General features: G+C 42.7%; 1 protein-coding gene across 2 annotated transcripts in view; it reads left to right on the plus strand.

The window, feature by feature from the left end:
* Positions 1-13,442, plus strand: part of ttll5 (tubulin tyrosine ligase-like family, member 5) — a 35,260-nt gene extending 21,818 nt beyond the window's left edge. For both annotated transcript variants that reach the window (XM_049741450.2, XM_068653041.1), the window contains exons 28-31: positions 2,284-2,476; positions 5,018-5,199; positions 8,198-8,280; positions 12,234-13,442. In XM_049741450.2, the coding sequence (XP_049597407.1) occupies positions 2,284-2,476; positions 5,018-5,199; positions 8,198-8,280; positions 12,234-12,280 (505 nt within the window). In that variant the 3' untranslated portion in view covers positions 12,281-13,442. The remainder of the gene's footprint in view (positions 1-2,283; positions 2,477-5,017; positions 5,200-8,197; positions 8,281-12,233) is intronic.
* Positions 13,443-13,496: the final 54 nt, after the last annotated feature.

Raw genomic sequence — 13,496 nt, forward strand, 5'->3', positions numbered from 1 at the left:
ACATCTAAACTATTGTTTCTGTGTGCATGCGGTATTTTTAGTCCGCCTGCTTTGTCACACTATTGTTTGACTCGAACGAATATTGTCGGGACATTCCGGAGAATTTTTTATCAGCCAGTTTGCTAAACAAACAAACCCGACTATTAAAAAAACTCTGCCATCAAAGAAGTTCAACGTTTTCACCAAAAGTTCCACAAAATTGGCTTGATGTCTTCCCTGCCTTTGAATTTAGAAGATGTTTTTATTCGCGACTGATTAGAGCCAGATGTTGTAATAGGAGGGCGGGCGGTTTTATGCTATTCAGCGTGCCGTGTTACTACATGCATGTAGGGCCACACTTCATGATTGTTGTCAATAATAGTTTGTCTTTTAAATGAATAAAAGATGCACTTTCTCAAACAAACCACCGCACGTCCGGGCGGAACTTTGAGATGCCGTGGTACAACGTCATCCCACATTGTCCTTTTTTTTTCCCACATTCGCACTGAGTTAGATTGATGCGGCACATGTGCTCGACTGACACTGCTGTATTGTTTGACCAGAAGTCATATCAGCATACTGTAAAGCTTAGTGAGCACAGCAGGGAGTCAGGCAGGAAGTCTTGGATATTTTGCAAGAGCTGTTCTTTTCACTCATTTGTTTTTCCCCCTTTGGTTTTATCCTTGCATCTCAACAAAACAGCTAAAATTAGTGGTTGATAAATTGTTAGCCCATAGTGGAGTAAAATTGTGGCACTGCAGCTCTCTGTGGTCCAACTAACTCATTAAAAAAAAAAAAAAAAAAGACTGCTGTAAACAAAGAACGGGTTCTTGTTTTGTCCGCTGGCCTCTGACCTTGAAATGTTCACAGACAAGCTTTTGTTTCCAGGAGTGAAAAAAAACAAATTGACCTTCACGTGTTTGTTCACACGTTGTTGAAAAATAGGTCCTATTATGTGATCTGAGAAATTCTTGGGTGGGGGGTTGTTTTGTTTTCTTTTGGCTACACAAGGCCAGGAATATATTTCACAAGATAGCTATCATACATTGTTATTCCAAAATCAATGCAACTACTGTACTTGAATTTCTTTTTCTAAAGATACTGTGGCTATTGTGCAAGTGTGTTTGGCTGGTGGAAAAATGAATTTGGGGGAATTCTCAATCACTTTTTTTTTTTTTTCTCAATAAGACCCCTTTGGGATCTAATTTCCTCAACTGGGCTAGTTTCACTCTCTATTTTTGTCCAATCTTTCCTCACTGCTCCCGATAGAGCTCTTTAGGGCATTATTTTTAGCAGGGGCCCGCCAGCCCAAAGTATTGCGGCACACCATACATACAGGCTGTTTTGTCTGTGATGGATTAGGCTTTTCAAAATTGTCATAAAGAAACAGAATCACAATGCAAGCATGTGGTCGGCTCATTCAGGGAACTAGAACTTGATTTATATTTCAGTTCCTGCCTTGTATGGTTTCCTACAAAATGGCAGCATACAATTGTCCAAAATCTAAAAACTAATTATCACATATTTTAGTGTATTTTACATCTATTTGTATTTTAAACTAGCATAATATTCTTTACCCTCGCTTCTATTATCTCGATAAAAACATTGGACATTACTGGTTAAACACAAAGACCGAAAAGACAGTGATAAAGTGTTGAATGCCATTTCCTTTTTTTTTTTTTTTTTTTGGTGTTGATGTCATTGTGCATCCACATATGGTCCAGGGGTTCCACAGATGAGGTAAAATGAAATTTCCTTAAATTAGTTCCATTGCTCCCGGAATCTTTGGGTCATAAGGGAGCAATTGATTCAATATAAGTGTGTCTGAGGATGCGGCCGGTCTCCTCTATTCTGCAATAGTGGTTAAAAAAAAAAGATGAAGGCAGCTTAGTTCTAATAACAGATAATCCAGTTACAAACTCGTGGTGCTTGTCAAATGGTTTTCTTTCCAGGTTGTGGCTTTGTGACGTGAATGGAACGTGAAGGTCTGGGAGTACTGAAGCAAAAGGTTTCGGTTTGCACAAGCTTTGCCCTCGACTTTGACTCTGATTTGCACACTTAATCCAATCTCTCTCATAGCCTGATATGAGCTGCTAGATCATTTTCTAGCTACATAATGGAAGGTTAAACTGTTTAAATAAGGTGAGAGAATCCTCTTAGGCCTCACCCTTGCATATTTTTTTTCAATGCAATTTATAATGGAAACATTAAGAAAATTTAATCAAACGTTAGGGGAAATATTGATATTGAAATTAAGTTTGAAATGAATTAACGACTTCTGTCTGAAACCTTTTTGCTTTCAAGTCACGGTCAGATGAATGGTGGAGAGGCTTCCAGTGACAGGCAGAGCCACAGCGGCTTCAGCTCCATGATGGTGACGAATCCTGAGCGGGGTTGCCATCCTGTGAGAAAAAAGAATCAGTTTGCCACACAGCAACTGCAGTCGCAAAGAGTTCCACCCCGACTATTCTTGGAGCAGAGCCATTGTGGACAGCAGGTACGTACAGTAAAGAACTCTTTGTTATCGTAACCCCTTGCTATATTGACAGCGCATATGTCGTAATGGCGAAAAACCGTGTAACTGATGAAAAAAATATTTTTAATTGACTTTATTAATAGTATAAAATATAACCTACTAAAAACTAAATTCAAAATCATCTTACAATATTTCTCTGATTTCATTTGGTATACAATATTTTAGATTATTTTATAGATCATTTATATATTTCTAATTATATTTAGTTTTATTTATTATTATTTGGTGGCTTTCAGCATTTTAAATAAAAGTTATCGATGCTCATTTTAATACTGAAATCAAAATTTGTTAAAATGATTGTTGAATTAACTTAGATGAAATCCCAGTGACTTGCCCGTGAACTGCTGAGTTATGACTCCCTCATGTTTCAAAAAAATAATAAAATAAAAACACTACCTTACCTAAGCGCCGTGCTGTCCAAGAAGCGCCCACATGAAGGGGAAGCTTTTATGTTAGCATTTCCAAAGCTATTCAGAGAATCTCCCTGCAAACCACTTGGTCTTGAGTGGGAACATCCCGACTCATAGAAGCTCATTCCTGAAGAGCCAAACGTGCCTCCTCACTCAAAACGACATTGTTTGGCTGCGTTGCACGGCCAGGCTTGTATTTGAAGTAATCAAGGAATGCTACCCATGAGTGACTGAGGTGTTATTTTGTACATGGAAACTGTTGTGTCACCATGGAGCAATTTTCTCGGATCTACCCACCTGTGTTTGACATTTCTGAAGATGTGAGACATTTTACTTATTGAGTGGGGAAAAACACGTAGTCCTCCCCGCCATGTTTCTGCACAGTGGCTCTGAAAGATGATCCCAAGGAGGAGCGTATTTATTCATTTTCCAGTGGATTTTGTGGAGTCAACACGAGGGATGGAGAGAAGTGGAGACAGGAGGGTGCCATGGGACAGCTTACAGTGTGGAATGACTGGAAGCAAGCACTTTTTTCCAAGCGCTTCTCAGTAATGCCGTTTCTCCCACCTCATTGTTTTTTCATTTTCGTAGCCGAGTCTTAATTCATGCAATGTAGGTGACGTTTATCTTGGCTTGCTCCGCAAGATCCATGCTGGGCACTTTAATGTGATGACTCTTTCATCATCCTCTTTTCAGCCGATTACATTTTTGTCCTCCGAACAAAACGGCCCACAAAATCATTACAATGGCTCTTAGGAATGAAATGCCGGAGCTATCCGGTCGCTAGAAAGAGAGAGTCTAATTATGAGAGTTTCATCACCATATTTAATACCGCTCACTCAAATCTTTGCAATCATTTCCTGTTCATTCGAACCATCTGCGACTTCCTGACAGTCAATCTTGACAACCTCTTCACTGCCTGTTAAATATATTCTTCTTCTAAGGGCTGTCCAGGAATATTGTGCAAGACCATCCCATCAACTACATGACTTCATTCATTTTTTTTTTTTAATTTGGCTACCCGAGTGCACCTTCCTGGCTCTCATGAGTGTCCATATTTGTAGGGTTTCCGGGAGGGAGAAATAGTCAAGGGGGCTGTTCCGAGTCTCTGCACCACGTTTCACTTATTGGGTGCAGACTGTGCGGCTCCTCCGTGGGCTTGGCCCGGGGCCACCTGGCAGCCAAACAAAGGTGCCCTTCCTGGCCTTGCTCAAGCTGAAACGCAGCCATAGGCCATGCAACCTGGAAACTCAGATTCTCATTTATCAGCACAGAAATTACATCAGATATTCTCAATTCCATTTGCGGTGCTTTGAACCTCTTACTGTACTGTGAAGCTGGAAGACCATCAGCATCTTAGGTAACCATATGAAGCTGGAGCGAAAATAACACCGACATGAGATTGGGCTGGAATTCATGCAACACTTCAACCAACACTGTAAGGATGGATTGAAGTGCAGCTCTAAAATATTATGTCAGAAATAACTTTTTTTTTCTTCTTCCACCCAAGTCTTTGAAGTACTCCTTTTAAGCAAACAAATACTGGGAAGAATTTTCTTTTTAGTGCAGCCAATTGCAATAAAAAAAAAAAGATAATCTTGCTCTCTTTCAATATATAACGTCAATTTGAACTGTAACATCAGCGGTATCATTCATTATATTGAGCTGACTTGAAAAAAAAAAGAAAAAAAATCACTCCGCCCTGTAGTTCCTCCTTGGTTGACTCCCAAAACATCTAGTGTAGTTTTTTCCCTGCTGCTAGCAGTAGTTCGACACCCCATACACACGGCTGGACACATTCTTGGAAATAGCTGTGAGTAAATTTGAATTTAGCTTTCAACTCTTGCCCAGGGGTCTCTCGCTTTGCATACGAACGGAGAGAAGTCTGATAAAATAGTCTCACAGTTACTTATTCCAGGTAGAGGAAAATAAGGTGACATATATGAGTTTTACATAATGGCTGCCAATTTTCACTCAAAGGTTTTTAGGCTTATCAAGTCAAGTGTATAGGTTTGCTCGGATCCTCCCTGCGCAGTATAATTGGTATACAAAATGGAGGGCGAGTATCTAATTTAAACTTCTCGTCCCATAGGATCAACATTCAGACGAAACAAGCACTCCCCACGCTAAGGTTCCCACAAAGACTTCCAGCTTTCCGGGACCACCCCATCACAGTCACATCAAGACCCGCGATCGTCCCGATCTCGCCCCAAAGCCACCCAGCGAGGCCCGAGAGGGCCCGATCAGGAAAGCGGCAACAGCACGCCTCGTCAAGTAAGCGCCGCCTTTTGATACGACCGATTCTTCGTGTTGCTTCTGGCGTGAGAACGTCCAGCGTCGTGGAGTTCAAGAGGACAAATCTAATTCTAATGAGAGTTCCAACGTGTGCTGTGCTCCACGTCTTTTTGGCTGCCGGGTGGATCTGCCTCCTCAGTAAACAACCTCCGCACGGGCCCGATTTCTGCCTGAACCATAAACACAACTTGGTTCAGTGGAAGGGCCCGGGCTCGGAGCACCGTTTAAATCCTGTTTGGTTTGGAGATAAGCTGAAGAGCACAGAAGGGAAAATTAAAGGAAAAAAGTCAAACGGTGCTTAACGGCTAGTTCCCCAACTCACATTATGACTTTATTACTACAGAATCCGGCCAAATTACACAACAAAGACAAACCGCTGTGATCGGACTCCGATGTTATTTTAATGCTTTCTGCAGGTGCGAGGGCTTGATCACACTCATAAAATTCGTCCGTGAAGTTCCAGCTGTGCTCCTTTCCCTTTACAATGTATTCCTCCATGTTTACATACAGTGTGGATGTTAGCAGGCTTGACGGGAGTGTGTTAGTATTACGGAAGTGCTCTGTTTGCTGACGTGGTTCATTCATACACCTTGCTCGGACTGTCCGAGGGTCGGCCAGCTAATAGTTAAACGGGCAACCCAGGGGTTGTAGTGCAGCCGCTTAGGTGCCGTGTTTGCTCCCGAGTGTGTGTATGTGTGTGTCTCTTCCTGGCAGTTGCCGTGTTTACCCACTGCATGTGGAATTCCAGAGCAACCTTCCCCTCCCCAGAGCCGCCCCCCCCTTCCCCTCTCCTTCCCCAACACTCTCCTCCGTCCTGCATTTTTGTGGTCGACCAGTGTGACAGGGGAGAGTGTGGGAAAAACGGAAGCTTCAGGACCAAAAAGCACTGATGGAAACAATGAAAGAAGAAAGAGAATGGAAACGAGTGACAGACAATTCAACTCTGTCCAGGGGAATGGAGATGATTGTTTGCAGAGAACGGAGGGATAATAAGTTGCTTCCCTCCGAGCGCTCATTTTAGGGGCAACCCTATCCTTCTGTTATCTGATATTCATCCCGGTGTACGCCTAAGCCTGTCTGACTTACAATAGAATCACTGTGCTTGGTTTATTCATCCACTTCAAGGTTATCCACCTTCCTCTCACCGGCAGTTGAACTGCACGCCGCACCGTACGGCACAAACGTGCCACTGATCACTGCGACACTGGCTCATTTCATCTGTTTATCAGAGGAATGTTCCACTTGTGGGATTGTTGCACAAAGGTGTAGTCAGTTAGAGCGATAAGCTAAATAAATGCGGAGCAAGTCCCGAGAGCTCCATTCATAATCGTGAAAAAGTGGAGATAAGAAGGATAGAAAATGGACGGGTGGCAAAAGAAAATGAGAAGTACCTGTCAAGCAGCTGAGAAAATCCCTTTCCTTTGACTCAAATCATGTTTAATGACCTGATTCAACGTGATTCTGCAACCAAACTTGGCTCTTTTCCTGTTTACTTACGCATTTAACACAGGCCATTTATGCAGGAAACTAGATAGGCTTGAATTAATTGCCCTCTCAACTGGTTGCAGACAAATCGAACGTTATTCCATTGCGTCAAGATGCCGCAATTCATTTGCTCAAAATGAGTCATGTTTCTAACTCCCATTTTTATTTTTTTTATGCCGGATGCCCTCGCTGATGCAATACGCCCATTTTTCTGGCATGTAGATATCCAGTGGTTGGGTGTCGGGGATGAGGAACCCAAGGCAGCATCACATGACCCCCGCTTGAAGATGAAGTTACAATCAACAATCAAAATCTAATCTCCCCTAACGTAGCCCAAACATTGGAAATAAAAAAAGCGCCTTTTGACATTTCTGCCAACATGTGGCAGACGCGTGTGCGGCAGAAGTTGGTATCACGTCGGGTTGAGCAAGGTTCTCCGTTCTATCAACATACCGCAGCTGCCAACCCCCTCGGCTGCGAGGTCTTAACGGCGGGATGACTTCACTGAAGTCTTTGAAAGTGGCAATTTGTAGCGCAAATAAATGGGCCTGTTTGGTATTTTGTTTGCACGCTTTGCCGAGTCGCAGCTGTAGCTACGGAAACCGCGGGCTGTCGTGTGGCATTACTAATAAGGTGACAATTACAGGAGTGCCATTAATGTCAACCTCGCTGCCGCTTTCACTCCCTATTAATCAGCCGCAACGGTTGCACAGGATACCGTATACACGCCGAAGCTGCCAAAAACGTGTTTATGGTTCAATTCCATCCCCGTTGGTCGGTCTAAATAACATTCTGACAGGTTACCTGTGTGTGCTACAAGGTGTGCACATAGTCAAAGTGATGTGAAACCCCCTGAGGTCACTCCCCCCCACCCCCTCCTCCCTGCCTCTCCATATGAAAGGAGTTGCTTCCTGTCAAAGTATGCCACTCTTAAAGTGGGCCAATTCTATTTGTGGTTGTGTAATGGTATGAAAGAACAACTGTGCAGCCCCTTACAAGGAGGCAGTGTGTACCCTCATTACCTAGTTAATGCTCTTCTGGCATGCGGCTGCCATGAGGTGAGAGGTTAATACCCGCTAAGCTTTATTTATTGACCCCCCCCCACCCCTCCTTTCTCTGCTCCAAACAAAAAATACTTAACAGACTGAATGTATACAGTTACAGACATGCCTGCTCCCGCTCCACGCCTCGCTAACATTTACGATGAGTTATTGCATTTGCTATTTGATTTTCTGGAGGGAAAAAAAAAGCTCTTGTAATGTGTCATGTCTGCAATCTGCAGGGATCTCGGTGAAACGCTTTGATATAAACGTAGCATGTAAAAGGCCACATATTCACTATTCAGTGGAAGACAGATGCCCGTGTGTGTATAAGTTGCCGCTTTATTACCATTATACAGCCTTATGTCGCCATTAATGCAAAAGTAACTCCATTCAGTATCAATTAAGATCTTGAATGCTTAGTCATTATTTTGCATCTAACCTCCTTATAGGGAGCTGTCCAATCAGATGTCGCCATATGGAAGCTTGACCAACGGGCAGCATTTGGTCTACGAAGCCATCTCTGCTAAATCAGGTGAGTCTCATCCTGCGGTTCCGCACGTGCACACAAATTTCCGTTGCCAGCGTGAATGATGGCAGCCAGGATACGGATGACCGATAAGCGCAATGGGATATTTTTACCTCGGTGTTGTGTAAAAGCAGTTAGATGAATTAGAATAACTTAGCAGAGGTGATGTCATCGCTGAAGGATGAATCAAAGAGGCTGAGCAATGATGGCATTTTGAAACAGAGAGGACATTCCCATCTGTTGGACAATTCTCCCCCCAGTTCCACTTACTCTCCGTTTGCCAAAAGCTTGTTCACTTGCACCGAGAGAATAAAAAATCCAGCTCCGGGGTTTATTGCGGCTAATGTGCTGCACTTGTGGCTTTCTGCACTCACGTGTGTCCCGTCATCTTTCAGGATCTGAGCCGCTCTTTCCATCACGAACCGGCGGCCCCGAGAAGTGTTGAGGTTATTGCAGCACCGGTGATATTAAGCAGTTTTCACCGATACACCGCACATCTGTTTGTCTGATCACGGCTCTTTTTCCATCGCAGCATTAACATTAGCAAATCATACCATTCATCACTTCATTTGAGTGTCACAGTCAAGCCCAAGCAGAGATCAGCCCGCGTTCGTCCAAACTGAGCTGTCGGAAAAATACGCTAGCTGTGCGCCGCCCACAAAATAAAAACGAGTTTGTGTGTCTGGAGAGTGTGTGTGTGTGTGTGTAACTGTCACTGTGAATGTGTGTTTGTGACCAGAACATTTATTTTCATTCTTCTCCTTAAAGTATTGAAAACTGGTCGAGGTCAACAAACATCTTATAAATTCATCAATTCCTGTAACTGGATCAGTTGGGAGCAGCTTCTGCATTTTACAAGACACTTTTTTCCATTGTGTGGGGCACACGAGGGAGATGTTACACGTAAGAGTAAAACCCTAAAGAAAAACAGCCAAAGCCTTTGACCTGCACTTTATAAGTTCTGTTTTCAATGTGAGCCAATTATCACCATTTTTCTTTTTTGATTGAACACAAACAGTCCTAAATAATTCAAATGAGATGTTACTGTTACTGAAGCAGCAGGAATAAATACAATGTGCAATGGGCTGCTTCCTTTTATTTTATTAATATTAATATTAATTTTATTATTATATTTTAGTACTTTAATTTGATTGATTATTTATCATTTTATTTATTTTATTAAGCAAGATTATCTGCTTAGGAGAAATAGTGAGAATTATTCAGCAAGTAATGTTACTGTTACTGAAGCAGCAGGAATAAATACAATGTGCAATGGGCTGCTTCCTTTTATTATTATTAATATTATTTTATTATTATATTTTCGTACTTTTAGTTGATTAATTATTATTTCATTTAGCTTATTAAGCAAGATTATCTGCTTAGGAGAAATAGGGAGAATGATTCAGCAAGTGCGGAGATCTCCCCATCTATTGACAATGAAAGTGAAGAGAAACAGAGAGCCAGTCTGGTGCTTGGGAGGAAAGAGGCGTGGACGGAGGGGGCAGGGTGTTATTAGAAGGTCCGCAGCCTTTGTGCTTGCCCGGTTTACCTTTTGCAGTGAGATGACTGCACCGCACTGATTGAGTGTGACAGCGACTGCAAATGGAGAGCATTCTCTGTGATCAGCTGTCAGTCGCCATTAATCACACGTTCCCTTTATCTCTCTCTCTTGTAAACTCTCTTAATCTCTTCCTCTATTTGCTCAGACAACGCTTCTTTTGTGCACCTTCAATCGAACCGCCTCTCCGGTGTGTTAGGCTTGTCAATTTTGGTGACATGAAAGCAAAGGCGGGCTTTTTGTTTATTTTTTTTTGTCGAGTTGAAGGGGGGAAATATGAGTCGCATGTGTTGTACAGGCCTCTTCTTGGCCTAGCTGCGCCGCTTCAGCTTTCTCAAGCTTCTGCAGCCGCTGACTGAGAGGAGATTTATTGTCTTCAGTCTGAGGAGGAAATGAGTGAGTGTCGGATTGTGTCAGGGCGAGGACTCTTTATCAGAATCAGGCGAATCAAGCGTGTTGCCGGCTGCCATCGCTTCATTCAGGTGCAAGCTACTGAAAAACTCAAAGCAGTGAATGGAAGCCATGTTGACCTGAAGGAGAGAGTTCAACTTGGTTCAACTCGTCTTATCTTGCATGCGTTGCCAGTGCAGGTGTGTTGTTGGAATGTAAATTGATCATAAGACCACAAAGGTATCCAATGAAGGAGACATGTTCAGATGAATAATGTAATAAAAATGTTCCCCGGGATGTTTTAGTAATGTATCTGTAATGGTTTCATCAAATTACCCCACAAATCAAAATGTCAGCATACTTTACATCCTTTTTTTTTTTTTTGTCATGCTGAAATTAGCCAATTTTCAGGGACTAGTTTTTATACCCAATTCTTGTTGCATCCCACTCATTTTTATTAATATGGTACTGGCAATTGAATCCGTCTCATCAGCATGTACGTACATTGACACGATCAGTGCATCTTGTCAAAGCGTGATTAAAGGAGGTGCCTGGAATGAGACGGAAAGGCGAATGCTTTTCCTTTATCTCTTTCGCTGAGCTACAGGAAGCCGCTTCCAGCTGTCATGTCATCGGCCTGGAAGTCAGTTTTCCATCTCAGTCAGGCCTCGCGGCGTAGACGAGCACCAAAATAAACAGACTGCGCAGAGAGGGAATGAAAGGGAATACTGTTTGGGAGCACAAATGCACACGGCAGCTCAAACTGTACTCAGAATGCCTTTTTTACTGGACGTCAGATGATAGGTAGGATGAGGCGCCGAGCGGTGAGCACATCCAAAAGAGTCGTTCCCCCCCCCCCCCCCCCCCCTCCCTTGCTAGGCTCTGGAGTGCAGCATCATTGTGAAAGCTCTCTTAACTCCACAGGCAGCGTTGCAATAAAGTTGAAAAATGTGATTCTAAGGGCCCATGACTGACAGCTGCCTTAGAAAGTAGCACTGTGGAACCTTGACAGTTAAATTTGTTCCGCGACCAAGCTACTGAATCAATTTAGCACGCTACTATTTTTGTTACATTTATTTAATCAGGAAAAAATAGCATTGTGGTGAAAAATCCGAAGAATCGCAATGCAGTAATGATCTGGCTTTGCTGGAGTTGTGCCTTCATGGGCATGGCCTCGACTGCCTGTGAGCATCTGGATGTGAGTTGTGGCCTACAGCAGCTTCTTGTGAATGTTTGCATATTTAATTTGTGCGTTGGCTGAAAGTACATTGTGACTATGATTCTCTTTTGCTGCATGGGCATCACATTACTTTAATTGTCCCCCGATTTAATTTAATTTATTTATTTTACTTGCCAATTACCCCCTCACCCTACCAGAAAATAAAAAAATATAGATACTAAAATGGCTGGGCCCCAAATGATGTATTTGACAGAGCCTCAAATTTCTGACTGCCCCCTGTCCACAGGCAATGTCTAACATTTCAATATTTTTACTACATTACTGCTTCACGGTCTATAAGATCATGGGCATCAATCTGGAGAAGGTAATGTGAACACTTTCTGGGGGCCCCAAGCATTTTGGGTGTCCTCTAACCCTCATTTGACACCATTCTAAAAAAATAAATCAGTAAAATAGCTACCAGCAAACCCCACGTCGCCAAAAGCAAGTCACTCACTTAATGTTTTTCATTGTAGTGAGGTATTTGTCAGCCCCCTCCAATAATCATAACCCAAACCAGTTGACTGTTTAACCAGAAGCAAAAAGGTGAGCTCATCGAAGGAATGATGTCATGACACCGCTTCCAAGCACTATCTCAGCATCACCTCAGGTGGCTTGCTCTTACGTAATCCCCCACACGTCATATTCACCGGAGGTGCTGATTATTTGTAACTTCTGTTTTCTTTATCAACCAATCAGAGGAAGAAGAAATGCTGATATCATTGAAAGACGGTTATTAAATGTGTTGCAGCCTCTCTTGTACATTTGAATTTCTGTTTCTTTCCCATGCAGGACTTTCGGTGTACCGCAAAATTCTGCAGGCCCAGGAACCCAGATGACACCAAGGTGACCAGAGGCGCATCCTGCCACCATGCTGGCCTGACAGGTGTCTCTGCATGTAACCACACTGGAGTATTTCGGGAAAGAACAACAACAAAAAGTGCGCCGGGCTCTCATGACTCTCCGTCGTACTGCCGCAGACGTGGCATATCGCGTGCCAGGCACGGAATTCCCAGCTTTGACGCAGGTTGGGATTTGGTCGTGCAGCCTAATATCAGATGGCCTTTTCCAGCCTGCGTTCACTCTCTTCGCCAACAGTTTCCTTCCCTTCATTCCCTCCGTGCTACCGATGCCTCGGAAAGATTTCACAGGCAGATAGCTTTCAACAGATGCTTGGCTGGCATTTAGTATGCAAGCTATTCACATGAAGCCACCCCTGCCTGCCACCACCATCAACTGGAGACATCCCGTGAATGGTAAGCATGCAGACAAGTTCCTGGCAGTAGATACTGACTTCCCAGTCCAAGATGAAAACAAACAGTTACCAAATCCTTTCTGGCCAAATGGATGAGGTTAATTATAGCTACTGTTGCTGAAACTGACAAGTGGATGTTTTTATGGATGGACCTTGTTTGATATTTTCAGTAAATTATTGCTGTTATAACTTTCTAAGTATTTCTAAGTAAAAGTATTAACTTTTATGCTGGAACAATGGCCCCATTGTTCTAGCATAAAAGTTAATTGTGCACATGTAGCTCGGCATCCTAATGGATGCATAGAAAAGTAACTCAGGGTGTCTTGTTGATAAAACTGTAGTTTTATTCTGCGTAATGAACGTTTGTGACCACTTTAAATTATAAACTTGAATTCCGCACGTCATTCTCATATGTTGTTGCGTTTAGTTTGCACATATCGTAATAGTCGGATTATCTCGGTACTTTTTTATTGCATTGTTGTCACGTAAAACGTCATGTGTTTGGTTTTTTTACGGTAAAGGTATGCTTTATTGCAAGAAACTAAATTGAATGTGTATGTTCTACTGTGCTACTGCAGATTTTAGACAATCTGTTCAATTTCTGACTGTTTACAACAATCGTGCATGGATATGTTAGCTGTTCTTTTCGGGAATCTGTGATGCTGTTAGTAGCAAAGGGAGAAAGTAAAATACATGCCGATCATATCAAAATGTACACTTAATGTAAATAAAGTGGAATCTGACGAGCTCTTTGTAGCGGTCGCCTCGCTGCATTTTATCATACCCTTTAAATTAATGTG

Source organism: Syngnathus scovelli, chromosome 14 (genome assembly GCF_024217435.2).
Source record: "Syngnathus scovelli strain Florida chromosome 14, RoL_Ssco_1.2, whole genome shotgun sequence".
In the NCBI taxonomy this organism is placed as follows: Eukaryota; Metazoa; Chordata; class Actinopteri; order Syngnathiformes; family Syngnathidae; genus Syngnathus; species Syngnathus scovelli.